Genomic DNA, 18985 nt, shown 5'->3' on the forward strand with positions numbered 1-18985 from the left:
CCAATAGTGCTTTCGCCACCCTAGCCATCAGCCACCAGCCGCCAACCGCCAGCCATCCGCAGACGCAGCAGAGCAGAAGCGGCAGCAGCAGTTGACATCAACAATCCCCATCGCTCCAAACAGCCGACATTCAAGTGCAAGCGCTTATGGCGAATGGCGAATGGCGTTGGCGAGCCCCACTTGTGCTTCTTTGTTCTCTGCTTGTTCGGTTGCGCACAACAGCCTCAGCAAATAAAATCACTAAATTTAAATTTTAAGCCACACCCACTGTGTCAGTCAGTTAGTGGCGGTAGCCGCACAATCCAATGGGTATAGTAAAATTTTAAAATGTATAAAATGTTGTTGGCGCGTGCTTTACAATCTCATTTGCCACACAAACACATACAAACTCATGCACATGTGCAGAAGCTGCCATACAAACAGACGTCACCCAAACACCACACTTTGGCTTCATACCTTGCCGAGAGTTAAACTCTCTCGACGAACTTGGCTCGAGTGCAGCACAGCACACTCACTCACCGACCAAACCAACACACTCACAAAAGCTATGCACTCTCTGAGAATGATAAGCATATGCGCTCAACTGCGCTGGAGCGCATGTGGAACCCATTTGATCCACATGGGGGATGTGGCTAAGAGCACGTCTCCTATTTGATTAAAATATGAAATATGTTAAACTTAGAGGTATAATGGAAAGATTCTATTTGAACAATGTCGGAGGTGTAAATAATAAAAAATGGATCTTCAATTCTTCTTTCATGCTTTCCTATTTGCTACACTCGCTAAATGCTTGCCTCTCTTTGAGCGCATAGCTCATAGCTCTGTAAGTATGTGTGTTGTATCCGCAATGATTCGCACTCATTCATTGTCGGATGTGGAGCATTTGAAAAGTAGCGATGTCAGTTGGGGTTTCGTCGTTAAACTAGTTAAACGCGTTTTGTCTTACGGATTCTCTAGTAAACACAGAGCCATTCGCATTCGTATTCGCATTCGCCGGTTGTGAGTAGAATTCGATTCTTTTGTGGACTTCATCCCCGAAACGACACTTCAAGCAGCGCATATCCATGTTTCCCCTAGTGCGAGAACTCTAAAGAAAGACAAAATTCGCCAAAGCAAGAAAACAGAAAGAGTGAAATCATATATAAACGTGCCCGGAGTTTGGGGTAGAAATGAGAATTTGCCTTCTCAAACTCGGAAAGTGTTCAATCAAGTAAGAAAATGCAAATGCGACTGCACATACACCTACCAACTCGTATCGCCCTATGTAGCAACGCATACATTTATGTGTCAAACTTTTGGCGAACGCAATAAACTAAGTTCATGGGAATCATAAGGAAGACCGGCCAAAACAGTTGTAATTCAGTCACGCCAAGCGTCAGACCTTCGAACAGTTGAGTCTCCAACAATTTGAATATCGAAGATTGTCTGCTGAAGCACATCTTCATCGCTGTTGACATCCTGACACTCCAATAAAACTACACGAAAACGCAGTAAGAAAATAACATACCGAGTGTGCGAGCAGGAACTCGAACTACATAGGATTGCATTGCATTACACTAATCAAGTACCGCACTGCATAAGTATATGTGTCATCAGCTCCACGAGCATTTCACAGTTTAACCGTTCAAAGGCGATAATGTGACTCCAATATATGCGTCTAAGACACGAAACATCTGATTACACGGCAAGCGCGTGAAATCTCGAGCCAGTTAGTTGATAACAACAACAACGATTCATAATCATTAGTAAACATTATTGGAAAGCTTAGCCAGCGACGTCGAGAATCGAGCGTCGAGCATCGAGGTGTTTTGTGGGAAATCATCTTATCGGTATTTTAGTTTTCTGCGAAACACAAACGCGCTAGGTCACGCTCACCACACAAGCGCTCAGACACTCGAGCGGAAAACAACTCCGAGTACAAATGTGAAAAGTAATAAAGTAGAGTACGTGTAAATCGAACGCAAAAACAAACTTAAACATTCCCTCGGTTACTCAATTAGTTACGAAATATAAACAGTATAGTGACAACCCAAGACTCATTTAAATAATATCGAGCTAGTTTAGATATAATAATTAGATAATTGATCGGAAAAGCAAAATATTTCGGTGCATAATTCGTGAAAATGGTTATGTCGGAGTTACGTTGGAGCACAGGACCTAAAGACAATAACAATTCGTTGAAGCATGATCTGTTGAAAACACCGACAAGTGGGCACATAATGCAGAATAGATGTAAGTAAATACGAATATATCCTACATACATATATACATACATACATATTGGGGCATTACAAGCCCCATAAAGTTGCATTGTTTTGAAGTGATGTTTTTGCATGAATTACTAACCTAAATTAAGTGATAAATATTGTTGACTTTGGTTAGTTCACTCACTTGTTTACTCAAGTTTTCAAATTTAGATAACAAAAATCGTAAGAAAATCACAAGGAGAACGTAATTAAAGTCTTAAGCTTTAGAAAATAGACAAATAGTCCGGCAGCAGGAGGTTAAATTATGTGGTTATGATAGCTTGATGTGGAGTAAAAGATGTAAAAGGGAATAATTTTCACCGACGTAAAGTGCTCGACTTTTAAAGAAAATTAAAAAAGTAGAACGCAGCTCTCTAGTGGATATCTGGTAATCATATTTTGTGCAGAAGCTTTTTCCAATGAGTCTCATTTAGCCAAATCATTCAGTTAACTATGTAAAGGTTGAATATACTTAAGTGCAGTATTTGGTTGAATCGGTAATGCATTATGGAAAGGCAAATATGTGTTCAATTCGATGATTTTCTGAGGGAAGAAACTGTTATTTTCACACTTCACTAAAACCCTTAAAATTAATAACAACAGACGAATAAGAAATTAGGTGAGCTGAGACATAATAAAATATGTGCATACATATATGAAAAACTGATTCCTTCCATTCTATATCGAGTACATAGGATGCACATATGTACATCTACTTACATATGTATATGCGAATTATTTACAACGTGTTGCTTTAAATATAGTATATTTATAACGACCACACACCCACAAAAGAGTTCATACACACACACCACAAACTGTAATATGCTCCACTTACATATGTACATATGCACATCTATGTGTATGTTTGAATGTACATATTCTTATATTTCAGCAAATCACTTCTTAATTTAATCGCAAATGTTATAACAGTTAGACGTATTTTGTCAGGTTACATGCCCATTATTCAGAAGAATTGACAAGTGTGTTCCGTTACATGTGCTGGGTACTCATTTTAGGTTATTAATAATAACTACTGCCGCAATAAATCTGACAATCGGCTAATAAAATGCCAGTGGAGATAGTTGTTGGTGGAAACAAGTTGATATGGTTCTTTGGCGCAGTTTCCGTAAGACTTTAACAGTTACTCATTTGTCGCCGGCGATCGTCGCACTATGATCCAACTCTTACATTCACCAATACACACACACACACACACACACGAACGCCATTATGAAGCCCACAGCCCAGCTACACCGCCCCACGGCTACCGGGGCCCCATTATCAATGCTTTCTTTTGAGTTCACACTTTGTGCTAATCATTTTTATTAATAAGCGCTGAGCACTTTGACTGAAATCTCGATTTCTTATCGAGCGTTTTGCCAACGACTTTATTTTCGTTTGTCATGGGCACATTTTTTGGGCTTTTTAATTTGCTCCTAACATACAAATATTGACTGCTGCTGCTCTTCCTTCGGTTGTGCGTGTGTGTATGCAAGCCAATTCTTCATTTAGTTTGTGATCTAGTCATAATTGGTGTCACCGGTGGTTTGTTTAACCATATAAGAATTTATTTTACTTTATTGTATAGTTGTACAGTTTTTGACAACTATATTGATTATCCGTTAGATTGTCGTCGTCAGATAGGTGGCAGGTTAGTACACTACATAAATATCTAATTATTATTTTTAAATTGATTACGTATAATATGTCAGACGGCTATTTTAATATGAAGTTTGCATCGCAGATAAATGTTATAAATAATATTTAGACAGACGGGAAGTAATATATTATCTACATACATATGTGGTGGGGGTAGAATCTCTTTGTTTATAAAAATTAATTTAAACGATTCCATCTATTAAATAAAACGTACCGAAAGTAGCATAAATCATTGTGATTGCGTCCCGCCGACGGTTTTTGCCACTTGTTGGCTTTGCATGTCCACCATTCAGAGCAACATTTGGAGGCAAAGTCCTTGCTTGAGCAAAGTGTATGGCTTAATATATACATACTTAACATACATACAAATGTACATATATATGCAGAACATAAAGCACCTAGATGTGTATTTACATACGCAGATGCATGGGTGTATGTATGGACATTTTCTGAACATTAATGCAACCATAAATGCACAACATTGTTAGTGTTTCTATTTGAAGGCTAACATTAATATTGTAATAGGAATTGAAGCGCACTCCAAAAGCTCAAAAAGCTCGTAAAAATGAAAAATACTAACGCGTTTTACACAGTTGCATATTTAAATGGATTTGTGGATGAATCACGGCGCATCTTTGGTAATGGCTACATGGACAACTAGCTGGAATTGGCCGAACCCTGAAATGCATTGCGTTGCCTTGCAATATATTTACCATATACATATGCATTTCCGAATCTGTAGCGTGACTCGATTTCGTTTCTAACTGATGTTGCAAAAATCATATTTTAAGGCAAATAAAATGTTGTATGTCTAAGTACACTCGTGTGGAATACAACTGCATACACTGAGTTGGTATGCTATAGTTGTTAATATCAGAGGCTTTAGGAGATTACATGGGTTTCGTTTAGCAAAAATCCGTCCACTTTAAATAACTTCCATTTTTTACACAAAATATTAAATATTTTATTCAAACCTTCTATTATTCCAAAGATACATATTGTAAACAGTCGTTGTTCAACAAAAAAATTTTCCTTGAAGGTCTTGTCAATTATATTGTATCTCGAAGACTTGTGTAATATTTAATAGGAATCGGTTGAGTAGTTCTCTAGATATCTTGACAACCAAAACTATTACTCGAATAAACTTGAGAACTTCTAGAGATATTATAGAATTAAATAAGAAAATAAAATATTTTTCTTGTATTTGAAAAAAAATGCTCTTATTGAAAACTATTTGGTTTTGAACACAAAAATTAATGTGTATATTTTTTTGGCTTTCAGATATCAGCCGATTGGCTCGATCGCCTTCGCCACTGCAATATTCTGGTAAGTCCTTCCACTATACTTATTAAATAATTTCGATCACTGAACGGGAACTTTCAACAAAACAGTAATGTTTCACTTAAGTCTACCAAATATGCTTTTTAAATTCAGACCATTCACCCTATAAGTATGACAAATAAAAGTACCGACAAAAATAAATAATTAAGTGAGAGCTCAACTCAGAGCATTCCATTGCAAAACATAATGACTCAAGGCGTTTATTAACGTTTAACCGCAATAACCGATGGAGCACCTGATTTGAACTCGACTTAAGCTGTTCTTCCGTTCAAGAACTGAGAAAGTTTTTAATGCATAGATAGCTGGCAGTGCAGAGCAACTGCTAGTAAGGAAACTGCCGTTAGATGTGATACCAAAATGTTATCACAACTCCCAAGCATACGAGTATATGTGTGTATGTGTGCATCTATTTGGTTCATAAGAAATTTCGTGTTCTTCACCAGCTCATCTCCACGGCTGCTCGGCTCGGACAGAGCAAGCTGGTGTGTGATAAATTTACGATTTGTCTTTCAATGCCGCACCATATGAAAATGCTAAACAGACCTTCGGACCAAGAGACCTTCTGTTGCTGTTTACTGTTGTAAAACATCTGCTCTCATACACACTGGCTGCAATAAATATTCGCTTAGTTGGAAGCAGACTTTTTGAGGGCTCAAATGAAATCGAAATGAATCAATTTTTGTAGGTCATATTGTTTTCAACGATGAATGGTGGAATGAACATATTTATTTTATAGTACTATTAGATGCTTTTGCTTTTGTGTGAGCAGCACACGCAGATGTGCACACACACGTACTTGAGGAGCTGAGGCGGAGCTCGCAACCCTTGCCTGGAGTGCCTAGCGCAGCACGCGAGTGCACTGCAAACATACATACATACAAGTAATGTAACAAACCCGCGTGCAAACAAACATATAAGTTAATAAATGTACACACACCTAGGCACATACATATGGTATATGAGGGTTAGGAATACTGGTAGGGTAGGGAATATGGACTCGACCCTTTCGTCGCTGCCGTTGTTGTCGTAAACGACACGCGTCTTTCGCACTTTCGATTTTCACTCCTTCAATAACAAGAAAATGAAATCTGTCGCTACTTAATTTGGCTTTAAAGAGGTTCGTATAAACTTGTATGTGAGGATCAAAGGATGATCGCGCTAAAAGACTGTTCAGTTATCATAACAAGCAATCGATTGAGCGACGATCCTGCGGGTATTGTTCCTTCAAACAAAATCTGGGGAGCTGCCGTCGGCGCTTTTCACCTTGAATAAAGAGGCGCAGGAGCGCCAGGCTGAGGTCATCATTGGGTCCATTGCGCTCCTGGTAGATGCAGATGCACCTACACATCGTATTTCAGAAATTGATTCTACAGAAACGTAGCTTTTTCATAATTTTCTCCTAAAAATGCTCCTTTAAGAGAAACTTCATATTTGGATATAACGACCTTAACAGTATAATAAGTCCACTATCAATAGGTGCGGGACCTCAACAAGTAAGAGGGCTGCTCAAATCTTCATACGTGTGCATTTAGTAGTTCAATACGATGTTTCGGTTGGCAATCGATTTAGCAAGTCCAGTAAGGGACATTTTAAATTTGGGTATGTTTTCAGTTATTCATACATACTCATATTTATATTCAGTTATATGAGAGCGTATTATCAGGAATAACTGCATAAAGTGGTGTATGTAAATTTAATATTCAACCGGTTCATTATTATTCATAACCCTATTCGATGTATGTGGGGTCAAGAATTTGCAATTCACACTTGGCTGCATTTGGGGTTTCGTGGTGCGAGTGCGAGATTTCTACAAATCGGCGTATCCTTTCCGTTGCTGAATTTGGACTTTTTATGAGAGCACATATTGAATATGTGCATGTAAATATGTAGTCTCATTTGAAATTCGCACAGAAAATGCAAAAATGTGTGTGTTGGTGCACACGCAGTTATGTTTGGTGTGCCTTTTTCGCTCTGCCCCACCACATGCAGAGATTTGCCAATATTTGGTGCTATGTGATTGAATTTACATATTTTCAGATTCCTTTACGAGTGCAGGCGCTCTTATTGGGATTGCATGCAAAGCATGCAAACTTGGGCCACATGCTACTGACCAATCTGTGCTTTTATGGGATGAGTCCAAAGGACAGTGGCGCACGCCAAAGTGGCTTAGCTGAGGGGTATGTGTTTGAATTTCTGCTGGAAGATGACGACAAATGGACAGATTAAAGACAGTATCTTAGGTTTCTAATTAGAGCTGTATTTTAAGTGTAGACTTGCTCCCCTCCTGTGCATAGAATCGCATGTGGCAAGTGGCGCCACTGCTTTTACCTCTTCGCATATGTAGTCAGCACATCATCTGAATACCAAATATTGCACGTACATTTATTTATAGGAGTATGTAAAAATTGAGAATTCTCCAAATGGTCAGCAACATATGGGACGGAATTACGACCACGGTCCGTTCAGTCAAGTAAGTCATCAAATCTGAAAGGGACTTTACTGCCACATGATAAATGAATGCATGCGTCTCCGTGGGTATGTAAATGTGTATTGCAAGAGCTTACATACAAGCGTTTACTATTCAAATTCTATTCAAATATTTCACAGTCATTCAATTGACATCACAACGTGGAGGTAATATGTATAGTACTATGAGCAAAAAATAGTAAGACTTTGTTCATAAAAAAAGTCTTAATTCATACTTCAAAATCTAAGTCGTCTCCCTCAAAATTATCCAGCTTGGCCAAACACACTTGTGCCAAGTTTTTTTCCAATCTTCGAAACAGTTTTTAAAGTAAATTTCCGCAATAGCCTTCAATGTGCTTAGCGATTCACAACTCACGAAGAATCAAAGCAGTATGCGACTGTGTATTGTCGGGGTTCTTTTTACGAATAGCTTCGCGCAAACGACGTATACGACTGAAATAGTATTTCTTGTTGACAGTTTGGCCCGTCGGAAGGAATTCGGAGTACACCACACCTCTATAATCGAAGATAACTGTCAACATAACCTTGATTTTTGAATTGTTTTGACTTTTTTTCGGCTTCGGTTCATATTTGCCACGATATTTGGCCGATTTACCGTCTGCTTCCGGGTTGTAAGCATAAATCTAAGACTAGTCGCCAGTGAATATAAGTTTCTAGATATCCTGGAAGTCGCCAAGCATTGTTTCACAGACGTTAACGCGACGATGTTTTTTCGAAAAAATGGGTGATTTCGGAACCAATAGTGCTTTCACTTTTCTTAAGCCCAAATAATTTTTCAAAATGGTTTTCACTGATCCTTCCGATACTTCAACGTTCCCAGTAAGATCTCTAACTGTTAATCGTAGATTCTCAATCACCAATTGCTTTATTTTATTGTCGAGTTGATCATTCGTTGGTGTTGATGGCCGTCCTGTACGTGGTTCCTCGTCGACACGTTCTCGACCCTCTTTGAATAATTTGTACCAATCAAATTTCCATCATTTTGAAAGTTTCGGAACTTCTTTGTGGAATGCACTTTATGTACTTCAGAAAAACAAGCGTTAACTACTCAATAATGATTATTTGATTTGACATTTGGCGTAGATGTCACTGATAGTAGAAAAAAGTACTTCGAAGAATTTGGAGTGTGCGTCTAAATATTAATCGACTTATATAGGGTTATACAAATAGCCTAAATATTCAATTGGTAAGTTTCTGGATGAAATTAAAAGAACTAAATGCATGGGCAACCTGATTGCACTAAGCGATTGACCGTCTGGTGCCTTGATTTGGCAGTTGATCACTATTTAATACCACAGTTTTCATTTGAAAGCCTGGGACAAGTAGCGCAATTGAATAATTTGTAAATTTGTAAGTTTTATATAAATATATTATATTTATTTATACATATGTATGTACATATGTCTGCGCGTTCGTGTTTTTCCTTGAGGTGGCTACTTCAGTTCTTTAAAATTCAAAAACTCAAACATTTGAATGGCGAAATGAAAAGAAAACACCACAACAGCATTTCGTCTCCAATATTGCCATTCTCATCCCCACTCCCGTCGCACGAAACCGAGAAACCGAAATTTGCACATTTTCACAAAACAACTGTCGATTGCGACATCGGTGCGCCTGAACGTGGGTTGCTATTTGCGAAAGATTTTCACTTATTTATGACGGCACAGAGGGCGGGAGCGGGGTGCTGAGAGCGAAGGTTGAAACTCAGCGGACTATGAAATTGACCACATTTAAAAAATGAGAATGAAAATGAAAAAAACATAGTGTGTAGTTTTCTTTGCGCTTTCCTCCGCATTTCGCATAGGGAAATTGTGTTTGCTTATGCTAAAATTATGCAAAAGGTGTAAGCATTGACGTTTCAACCACTCGTGCCATGTGTGGGTTCCGTCTCTTCAGAGGGATGCATCACACATACACACCCGTACACTTTAAATATGCTCACATGTGCTTTGCCGGGAACTTTGCATAGTTAAGTTGAATTTTTATGAAGCGTTAAACTAACACAAAATGGTCATTTACAAAGTAACCAAAGTCTGAAAGGAGTTTATGTGCCCCGCATAAGTAAACATATCGATTGAGCTCACATCAAAGGAGCACGTGCGAACTGAAAGGTTTTCCAAGTATTTGCCCGAAAATTTACATTTACATTTTCATTTCACTTTTAATTTGCATTTATATTTCTTAAATAGTTACCATTAAGGCATCAAATTAACCCCCACTCTCTTTCGTTTTAACGCTTTAGCGTCCGATTGTGGGGACAATAATTCGGTAGCGGGGAATTCTAGTGATCGCTGCTTGTCACCGCAGAGTCCGCCAATATTTGCTACGCCACAGGACGAACACCAACAACATCAGCTGCCAACCCTAAAGTCCCACCTGTTGGATGTGTTGAACCGAGGCGACACAACGTTGGAGTACAAATTAGGTGTTGCCAAAGATGTTGAGCATATGAGGGACACAGAGTCCGGTGCGCTTAACTTAACCAGTGAAAGTTCGCGCCAAAGTTTGCAATCACCGTCACCGTCCTTGAAATCGTTGCGCGCCGGCCGCTCTACACCTACAACGTCCGCTTGCGAAAGTGCGGCACTCTGTTTTACCAACAACACATATCCAATGCCAAATATTTCCTCGCAACAGGCGCAACTCGCTGTGGCGGCGAGTGCAGGCCTGGGCCTTGGCAGTCCGCTGTTTCCCCACGCACTCAACACCTCGATCTCACCGCAAGACTTTACACAGTTCCAGCAGGCACTGCAACAGCAGCAAACCGCATTGCATCAACAATTTCAGAGCTATATAGAGATTTTGCGCAGCGGTTCGTTAGGCATATCGCCAGATGACCCGAGCATGGCCACTCAAGTTGCTGCCGCTCAGTTCCTATTTCACAGCCGTGTGCAGGCGCTCACTCAGGCAACGCAGCAACTGCAGTCTCTTCAGAAGCAGCAGGAATTGCAGAAACAATCCCATCTCCAGCACCAACAACAACAGAGAGAAGAAACTTCAAAATCTTGTAATTTGCACACTTCAACGCCGGCCCACACGCCCGTACAAAGTCCCGCGTCATCTCCACTGCCGCTACAAACGAATTTTAATATGAATGCGCATAGTCAAATAACGCCGCCCAACCCGGGCACTAGTCTGAAAGTGAGTGGGATTCTTACGCCGAATACGATCAGCGGCGCCCCACAAACGCCTCAAATGCTAAAACATGCTGGCGCCGCTCAACGCTTGGCTGGGGAACCGTCGCCAGAGGAAACCACAGATCTCGAAGAGCTTGAACAGTTCGCCAAAACTTTTAAGCAACGTCGCATCAAATTGGGCTTCACGCAGGGCGATGTCGGCCTAGCCATGGGCAAACTCTACGGCAATGACTTTTCACAGACGACGATTTCGCGTTTCGAAGCCTTAAATCTGAGTTTTAAGAACATGTGTAAGCTGAAACCACTGCTGCAGAAATGGCTGGAAGACGCCGATCGAACGATACAGGCGACCGGAGGGTAAGTGTTTCCAAAACTACAAATCAAGTACATAAACATCAATTCAGAGCTCGCGATATCGTCTTTAGAACGATAAACGACAATAATTGTAGAAAGCTTAAGACTTAAAGAGTATAACCGATGGGGGTTTCTCTAAATAGCATATATACTTACATATATAATTGGATTTTTTCAACTTAAGGTTTTGCTTATTGGTGTTTTCCTTGTATTTCTTTAATCCACAGCGTTTTCGACCCAGCTGCATTGCAAACAGTGAGCACGCCCGAGGTTATGGGGCGCCGCCGGAAAAAGCGCACTTCAATCGAAACCTCGATAAGGGGGGCTCTTGAAAAGGCCTTCATGATGAATCAGAAACCCACAAGCGAGGAGATCAGCCAATTGGCCGACCGACTGTGCATGGAAAAAGAGGTGGTGCGCGTTTGGTTCTGCAACCGACGGCAGAAGGAGAAGCGCATCAATCCGTCAATGGACAGCCCGACCGGGGACCACGGCAGTGAGTCGCCTTACATGATGATGCAGTGAAGCTTTTCTCTCCATGCATAAACCAGCAGTAAGACTATGACTAAGCCTACAACTATTTCGTATTAAATCAGGCCATCAAAATAATGATCCGGATATACACCATCCCTATATACATACATACCTCTGAATGGATGTGTGTGTATGTTTAACAAATTGTCGACATATGTATGCCTGTGGACTCGTATATATGTGAGACGAAGGGTTAATGTAAATTGTACGTATGAGCACACATATCTACGCACTAGGCTTAAAGCCTTCCAGGAGAAAGGTCCGCACACATACACACGCAGATATGTATACGAATTCCTAAGGTGACTTGCATCTTGAATTGGCGCAGGCTTTTATATGTGCTTGTGTGCTGTGTTAAAAGCACTTATTTAACAATAAATTATATCGGAATATTATATAAATTTTAGTGTATATAGGCAATATGGATATTTTATGAGGAAGCTGAATATGTTTTATTGCTAAATGATAGATCATAACTAAAGTATTTTTGTGTGCAACGTTTATGAGATAAGTTACTATTCTAATAACTGGTGTTTATTTGTAAATGTCAACGTTTCTGGTGAATTTGTGTTAGTTAGGTAAATAGTATTAAGAATAACGGAATAACCAGGGGTATTTTGCAACAGTTTCAACACAAACGCACACACACACAAATAACTGTGTGTGTAAATCAGTTTTGAAGAACATAATAAAACAAAAAGTGAACTTTGTATGTGAATACATATGTATGTATACTAGTATGTAATCATAACTTACATTGCTAAGATTGGGAAAACTGTATTTCACCGAGACATTTTGTGAAGCATAAATCCTGCTTTGAACGGATATCAACACAGTCGAGTTTAGTTCAAGAACTATACCATATGCATTGAACATATGTATATATGGTATATGTATGTGTGGATCGTCTCATCTATGTACAATACGTATGTAAGAACTTTAGTCTAGAATAAGTTACTAGCATTTAGATTATATTTATTTGTTTTAATACTGTGATAATAAGTAGAGGTTTATTGAAAATCTTCATAAGGAAAATTCCTGTATAAATTCCACGAAGATAATTTATTGCAGTAAAATAAAAGTATGAAAAAACAACAAACACTGCGAGTATTTATTTTTACTGTGTTGAATTAGTGAGTGTCACAAGCAGGTGTTGTTGCAGGTGCCCTTCTGTGGTGGTTTTGTGTTTTTTACGAATAGGAAGCATCGAAAGCCGGAACACCATGTCAGTGTGAAACTGTGGAACTTTAGTCCGAACTAAACCTCCTACTGTCTTGTAACGATCCCCACTTCTATTGGTAATTGAGGTAATTCGTCTTAAATGCGGAGAACAAAAAAAATATATTTGGGAACTGTGCTATCGCTGTACGCTTTAACGAGCTTTTCCCATACTTTAAGTGCAAGCCTTAGCTTGCGCCCACTACCCAGGTTAAGGCTTTCGACATGCTGGTGGTAGTGGGCGTATAAAACCCTTTATAGCTTGCTCTTTTGTTGTCGCATTTTGAGAGGGTGTAGGAACTATAATTCGATGAAAATATCCTTGAAAATCACAAATAATGATCAAATAGGTTTCTCTTTCTTAGACCCTCAGTTAAATTATCAACAATTTAGAATGACAGTAATTCACAAGTTTTCATCTAATTTGGTCCAGAAAGACAACTTGAACTCCAAATAATAAATATTGTATGTATGTATGTATGAATTCCCACAATTATGCTTTGGCTTTTGATTATAAGAAGGCGTATTAATAAGAAAACGCTCCAGCTCTGAAAGTATTCGACGCAATACCCGCCGGGGGAAGCAGAGGAAGAGGAGGACCTCCACTCCGTTGGAGAAGAACCTGACTTTGCTTGGAATCTCCAATTGGCGCCAATTTGCGAAAAGAAGAAACGACTGACGCGCTGTTATCAACTCGGCTATAATCGCGTAAGTCTACGCCAGTAAAGAAGAAGAAGAAGTATAAATAAGAAATAAATAAATTTGGGAACAGGGATGCGAATTTTTAATTAAAACAAGAAAAAACGTTAACTTCGGTTGCACCGAAGCTAAATACCCTTCACAGGTGCATTTCTCTTAGTAACTATGTGTTCAGTTTGTATGGCAGCTATATGCTATAGTAATCCGATCTGAACAATTTGTTTGGAGATTATATTGTTGTCTTAGAAAATAATCTATACCAAATTTCGTGAATATATCTTGTCAAATGTAAAAGTTTTCCATACAAGCCCTTGATTCCGATCGTTCAGTTTATATGGCAGCTATATGTTATAGTGGTCCGTTTAGGCAGTTCCGACAAATGAGCAGCTTCTTGAAGAGAAAATGACGTTTGCAAAATTTCAAAACGATATCTTAAAAACTGAGGGACTAGTTCGTATATATACAGACAGACGGACAGACAGACGGACATGGCTGGACCGACTCAGCTCGACTTACTGATCATTTATATACATATGTATATACTTTATAGGGTCTCCGACCCTTCCTTCTGTGTGTTACAAACTTCGTGACAAACTTAATATACCCTGTTCAGGGTATAAATATTTGGGTTAACAATTAAATTTGAATGCTTGCGATTAAAATTCTTCTTTTTAAATTTTCAATCTGGTAGTTGGTATTAAAAATTTATTAAATGCTTTTTTAACCCCGTATTCGGGAATGCAAAATAAAAAAAGTTTTGGGTAATTTGTGTAAAATATAATAATAAACTAACTTTTGACACGTGCGAATGCTACAAATCCAACTAATATAAATATGTATTTGCTTTAAGGTGAAGTCAGTAATGCAAAATGGCAATACTTTATATTATATATGGATTAAGGGATTGAAAAAATACTTCTAGATAAGGCATACAAATGAAAAATATATAAAAATAATATGGCGCTATAAAAACAAGTGGAGCAAGCAGTGTTTAATGTAAAAATACATACATACTACTTGTATATACTATGCTACTATATACATATGTACATATGCATATATTTTACGATAATAGTGAATGTATGTAAATACAAGTCTGCAAGCATACATACATATGAACATTTGAGAAGACGTAATTATACAGACACACATATCTGTTTATTCATTATTGCATGAAGCGCATGCAGACACTTCAGTTCCAAGAACACTTCTTCGCTTGGAAATTCAGCAGCGAAACACGCAAATATTATACTTACTTATCATACATAATGCGGAAAATCTGAATTTGTTCGTGGCACGCAATGATTCCATTTTCATCATTTCTGTCATAAGATATGGACTTGCATAAATTCGCCCCTACTTTGCATACAAACAAGTGTTGCACGTAGCAGTTGGCGTGTGTGCGTTCGTGTGCTCTTCTGCTCGTATCGCCTTTGATCGTAGGCACAATGCGATCGCAGAGCGAGAAGCGTCTTTAATTACTCAAAGCTCCCGCCTGACGAGCTCAAAATAAGATTCCCCTTCTTCTCCCTCTGCTCAAAAACAAGGGATCTTGGGCGATAACAATCGCGCCTATTGCCCACAGTTGTTGCAATTACACATACACACGCATACATACGCGCATGTCTATGCTATGTACATACATAGTTACGCTGTCGAAAAAAAATTTGCATATTACTTTTTATTTTAACTATATGCATATCCATGCATAAATGTACATATATGTACATATGTACATACATACATGCATCTGCGCATGTATACACACTCGCATAATGGTGTTGAATATGTAACGACGAGTTAATGCTCATTTTTGCATGCACTTTGACAGCATAACAAATGAGCACATATACATACATATGTACATTGTTTATATGTATGCATGCATATAAGCTGAGCTACGAGACTCCACGGGGCTATAAAGTTTCGCTTGGTCTGGTTAGGTTCTTCCCATCATATAGCAATTTTAACGATTTGCCACCGAATTCGTAGCTACCGATGCAGATGTGTGTGCGTGTATGTATGTGTGGCGCTTTGAGCTTCGTCGCTATTGTCAAAATTATAAAGCTAATAATAAATGTTCCCAAATGTGATGTGTGTTGGCTATAAATAGTAGTAATATGAGATGGGTTGGAAGAGGGGGTGGTGGGTGTGCTCGTTTACTTTACGACCGCACTTCATGGCATTTGCCTATGCGCATTTCCATACCCACACTCTTGCATGCATGTGAGGCAGTGGCAGTTTGCCGAAGTTTTATGATAAATTTTAGCCAACCTGTGTATCGGAATTGCCGCTCAGATGCACTCATTTGTGATTGCGAGTCGCTTATCGCTCGGCTCACAGTCGTTGCCATCAAACGACCGCCAAGATGATGGCGCTAATTAAACGCACACAGCGGGTCTGCGGTTGCGATGCCGGCGCAACTTTTCCGACTGCGCTTTGCTCATCGCCCATTGCCCGCCGCGTCCCCTCGCGCCGGCCGACTGAGGTGAATAATTCATGGAAACGAATGCGAAGCCATCATTTATGAGCGGCTACGAGTTGGCGCATATACTATTAAAATCTAATCTATGGGGGTGTGCATAAGCATACATATGTACGTCTGTCTGTGTATATGTATATTTGCATGAATATGCATTGCATGCACTCGCTGAGCGACCACTTACTCCGTCGAATATATTCGCGAAGTTATCACCGTTCCGCGCTTTCGTGCATATGCTTTCATTATTGCAACGGTAACAAAGCTTATACACATAAATATTCGTCAAGACTGCACACTGTGGATGTGTGCGCATGTGTCAGAGGCGTCTGCCGCTGTTCTTCGCTCTTGGCTGCTCGCTCACGTATTTAGCCAGGCGAAGAGATCAGTTCTAACCCAGTAAATACCGGTGGATCTGCACATGTTGATTACATTCGGCTTGAATTGATATTCAATTTCATCGTGCTTGCACCTCCCATACGGATCGTATCTTAGCCAATAAAACATAGTGTGTCACTACCTCGCATTTATTATATACATATATTTATAGTCACTCAATCAGAGCATGCAAAATACTAAAATTTACGAGTATAAGTTTATTTACATACATATTTCACTTGCCTCCCGTCGTTTAACTTCGTCTTACTGGCGTCGGATTGACGCGCCTCTTCGATCTACCAAGGACTCATTAATATCGATAAATAGCTACACTTTTTGTTCACTTTACTTATGCACTTGTGCTGTACTACTGCCATGCTAATATTACTCATAACAAAGATTTGGTCACGGCAACACTATAAACGAAATTTTGAAACCTAGAAACTTCTCATTTATAGGACACAATAGGGGTGAAGCAAACTTTTAGCAACTAAAGCAAACACAGCAACAAGAACGCCATTATCCCGTGACTCTAATTCATAGAAAGCAATAATCCGAGGGAAAGCGACACTCTTGTGCTTCCGAATTTTGTGTTTGGAATGATCTTATACTCCCGGCGTGTCCTACCATAGCTCCACGAGAGTGTGTCGTCATTACTATTTGCCTCTACGTAGGGATGTGAGTAAGTGAGTGCTGAATATACAGGGTTTGTCCAGAAAGAAATAAGGCTGAATGGAGTCGTAAAGAAAAAGTTTCAAAATAGGCTCCTTCTGCGTTGATGCAGCGCTGCCAGCGCTATTTCCAAGCATTGAAGGCGTCACGGAAGGCATTCTCCGGAATAGCCTTGAGGGCAGAGGTGCATGCTGCTTGGATCCCTTCTGTCGTCTCAAAATGCTTGCTAGTTGTTCACAAGAAAGGCGGTGTGAGCCGGGGCGTTGTCGTGGTGCAACTTCCAATCGGCTGCGATGTCTTGTCGGACCCGATTGACCTTTCGTTTGAGTCTCTTGAGGACTTCCACATAAAACTTGCCGTTGACGGTTTATCTAGGAGGAACAAATTCATGGTGGACGATATCTTTGATGTCAAAAATGACAATGAACATCGTTTTCACTTTGGATTTGCTAATTCTTCCGGTTTTCATCTGCGACCTCCTCCCGGCCCTCCAAAAAGGCCTGGTGCCAGCGAAACACACCCCTTCTTGCTAAAGCAACATCTGGGTAAGCCTGCTTGATCATATCAAATGTCTCTATCGTAGATTTCACACCGAATTTAATCGCGTATCTCTGCTCTAACGAATGCTGCATTTTCGGTTTGAACCACTCACGTCGCGCGAAAATATGTGTTCTGTCCCTCCAGGTGCTCGGAGACAACTGACCAGCCGCTTGTTCGTTAACTAGGAATGCCCTCTACCGAATCCAGTCGGTTCGCCCTCCGAAGAACAGTTGCGGCAGAGAAAAATGAGTCCCATTACTTTCCGGACAAGCCCTGTATGTAGCTATATTTTGAGTTAAAACAAATTTGCGTTTGAGCCCCAGCGCCCATGATTATGCTTCCAAAGAACCTTGAATTTCAATAGAAACAATTTAGTTCATTATGAGTTCTCACGTTATGGAAAATAGGCAATGACTTCTGAACTCTCTCCACACACCTTCCTCCGTTGCCGGGTAAAGTGCAGTAGGGGTTGCTGTAAAACCGCATAATTGCAAATCGATTATTCGAGCACACAATATTGAATTTATAACGAATGACAATACAATTGCATTGCCATGAAATGTGGCCGCGTATGTGATCTACTCGAAATTATTGCATGCCCCTATGTGCCCAAACATGTACACAAGCACATGCACGCATACCACCTCATGTACGTAAGTTCCACGGTATGAATGCGGTCAATAAAAAATCAAATCAATTTCAAATAACTTTTGCGTGTCCTTAATAAATAAATAGCAACAACAACATTAGACCCATTAATGCTTATTAGTCCGTGAAAGGAAGCATATTAAATTTAATGAGTTTTGTGAGAGAAAAAAACGACCAAGTGCAAACAATTATATCTCGGTGAGTGCAGGTGTTTACTTTGCAAGCAGAAACACATATCGACTGGTAAAAGCTTCGATTTTTACATTCCATAAGCACACATGCCACACGTTCACACTTGCACTATGCACGTACTTTTGTACTACATACATATGTACATACAGATAGGACTCTGGCAAGTCCCGAATTTGATCATTGGCTTCACATGGCGGCACTATCGTCCTGGCAGCTACTCCTAGACATTCAATTTCATGGGTCATACTTCATCCGAATCATTGGATTTCGCATTTCTCCATTCATAGATTTCGGCAGTTCTCGTTCCAGAAAGGGTTCTAAGCAAACCATATATACTTGGGAATATGTATGCATTAAGCCACTTTCTAAATGCAAAATATATCTGTTCACCACAAAAA

General features: G+C 39.6%; 2 protein-coding genes across 2 annotated transcripts in view; both read left to right on the forward strand.

Moving 5' to 3' along the window:
* LOC120769692 overlaps positions 1 to 1118 on the forward strand; it is a 28222-nt gene extending 27104 nt beyond the window's left edge. The window contains exon 3 of the mRNA XM_040096819.1: positions 1078 to 1118. Within this exon, the coding sequence (XP_039952753.1) occupies positions 1078 to 1091 (14 nt within the window). The 3' untranslated portion in view covers positions 1092 to 1118. The remainder of the gene's footprint in view (positions 1 to 1077) is intronic.
* Positions 820 to 12848, forward strand: LOC120769689 (protein nubbin-like). The gene is made up of 4 exons (XM_040096815.1): positions 820 to 2232; positions 5190 to 5234; positions 9979 to 11230; positions 11455 to 12848. The coding sequence occupies exons 1-4, from the start codon at positions 2124 to 2126 to the stop codon at positions 11750 to 11752; spliced, it is 1704 nt and encodes a 567-aa protein (XP_039952749.1). The 5' UTR covers positions 820 to 2123; the 3' UTR covers positions 11753 to 12848.
* Positions 12849 to 18985: the final 6137 nt, after the last annotated feature.

The sequence above is a fragment of the Bactrocera tryoni genome, chromosome 2 (assembly GCF_016617805.1).
Source record: "Bactrocera tryoni isolate S06 chromosome 2, CSIRO_BtryS06_freeze2, whole genome shotgun sequence".
NCBI lineage: Eukaryota > Metazoa > Arthropoda > Insecta > Diptera > Tephritidae > Bactrocera > Bactrocera tryoni.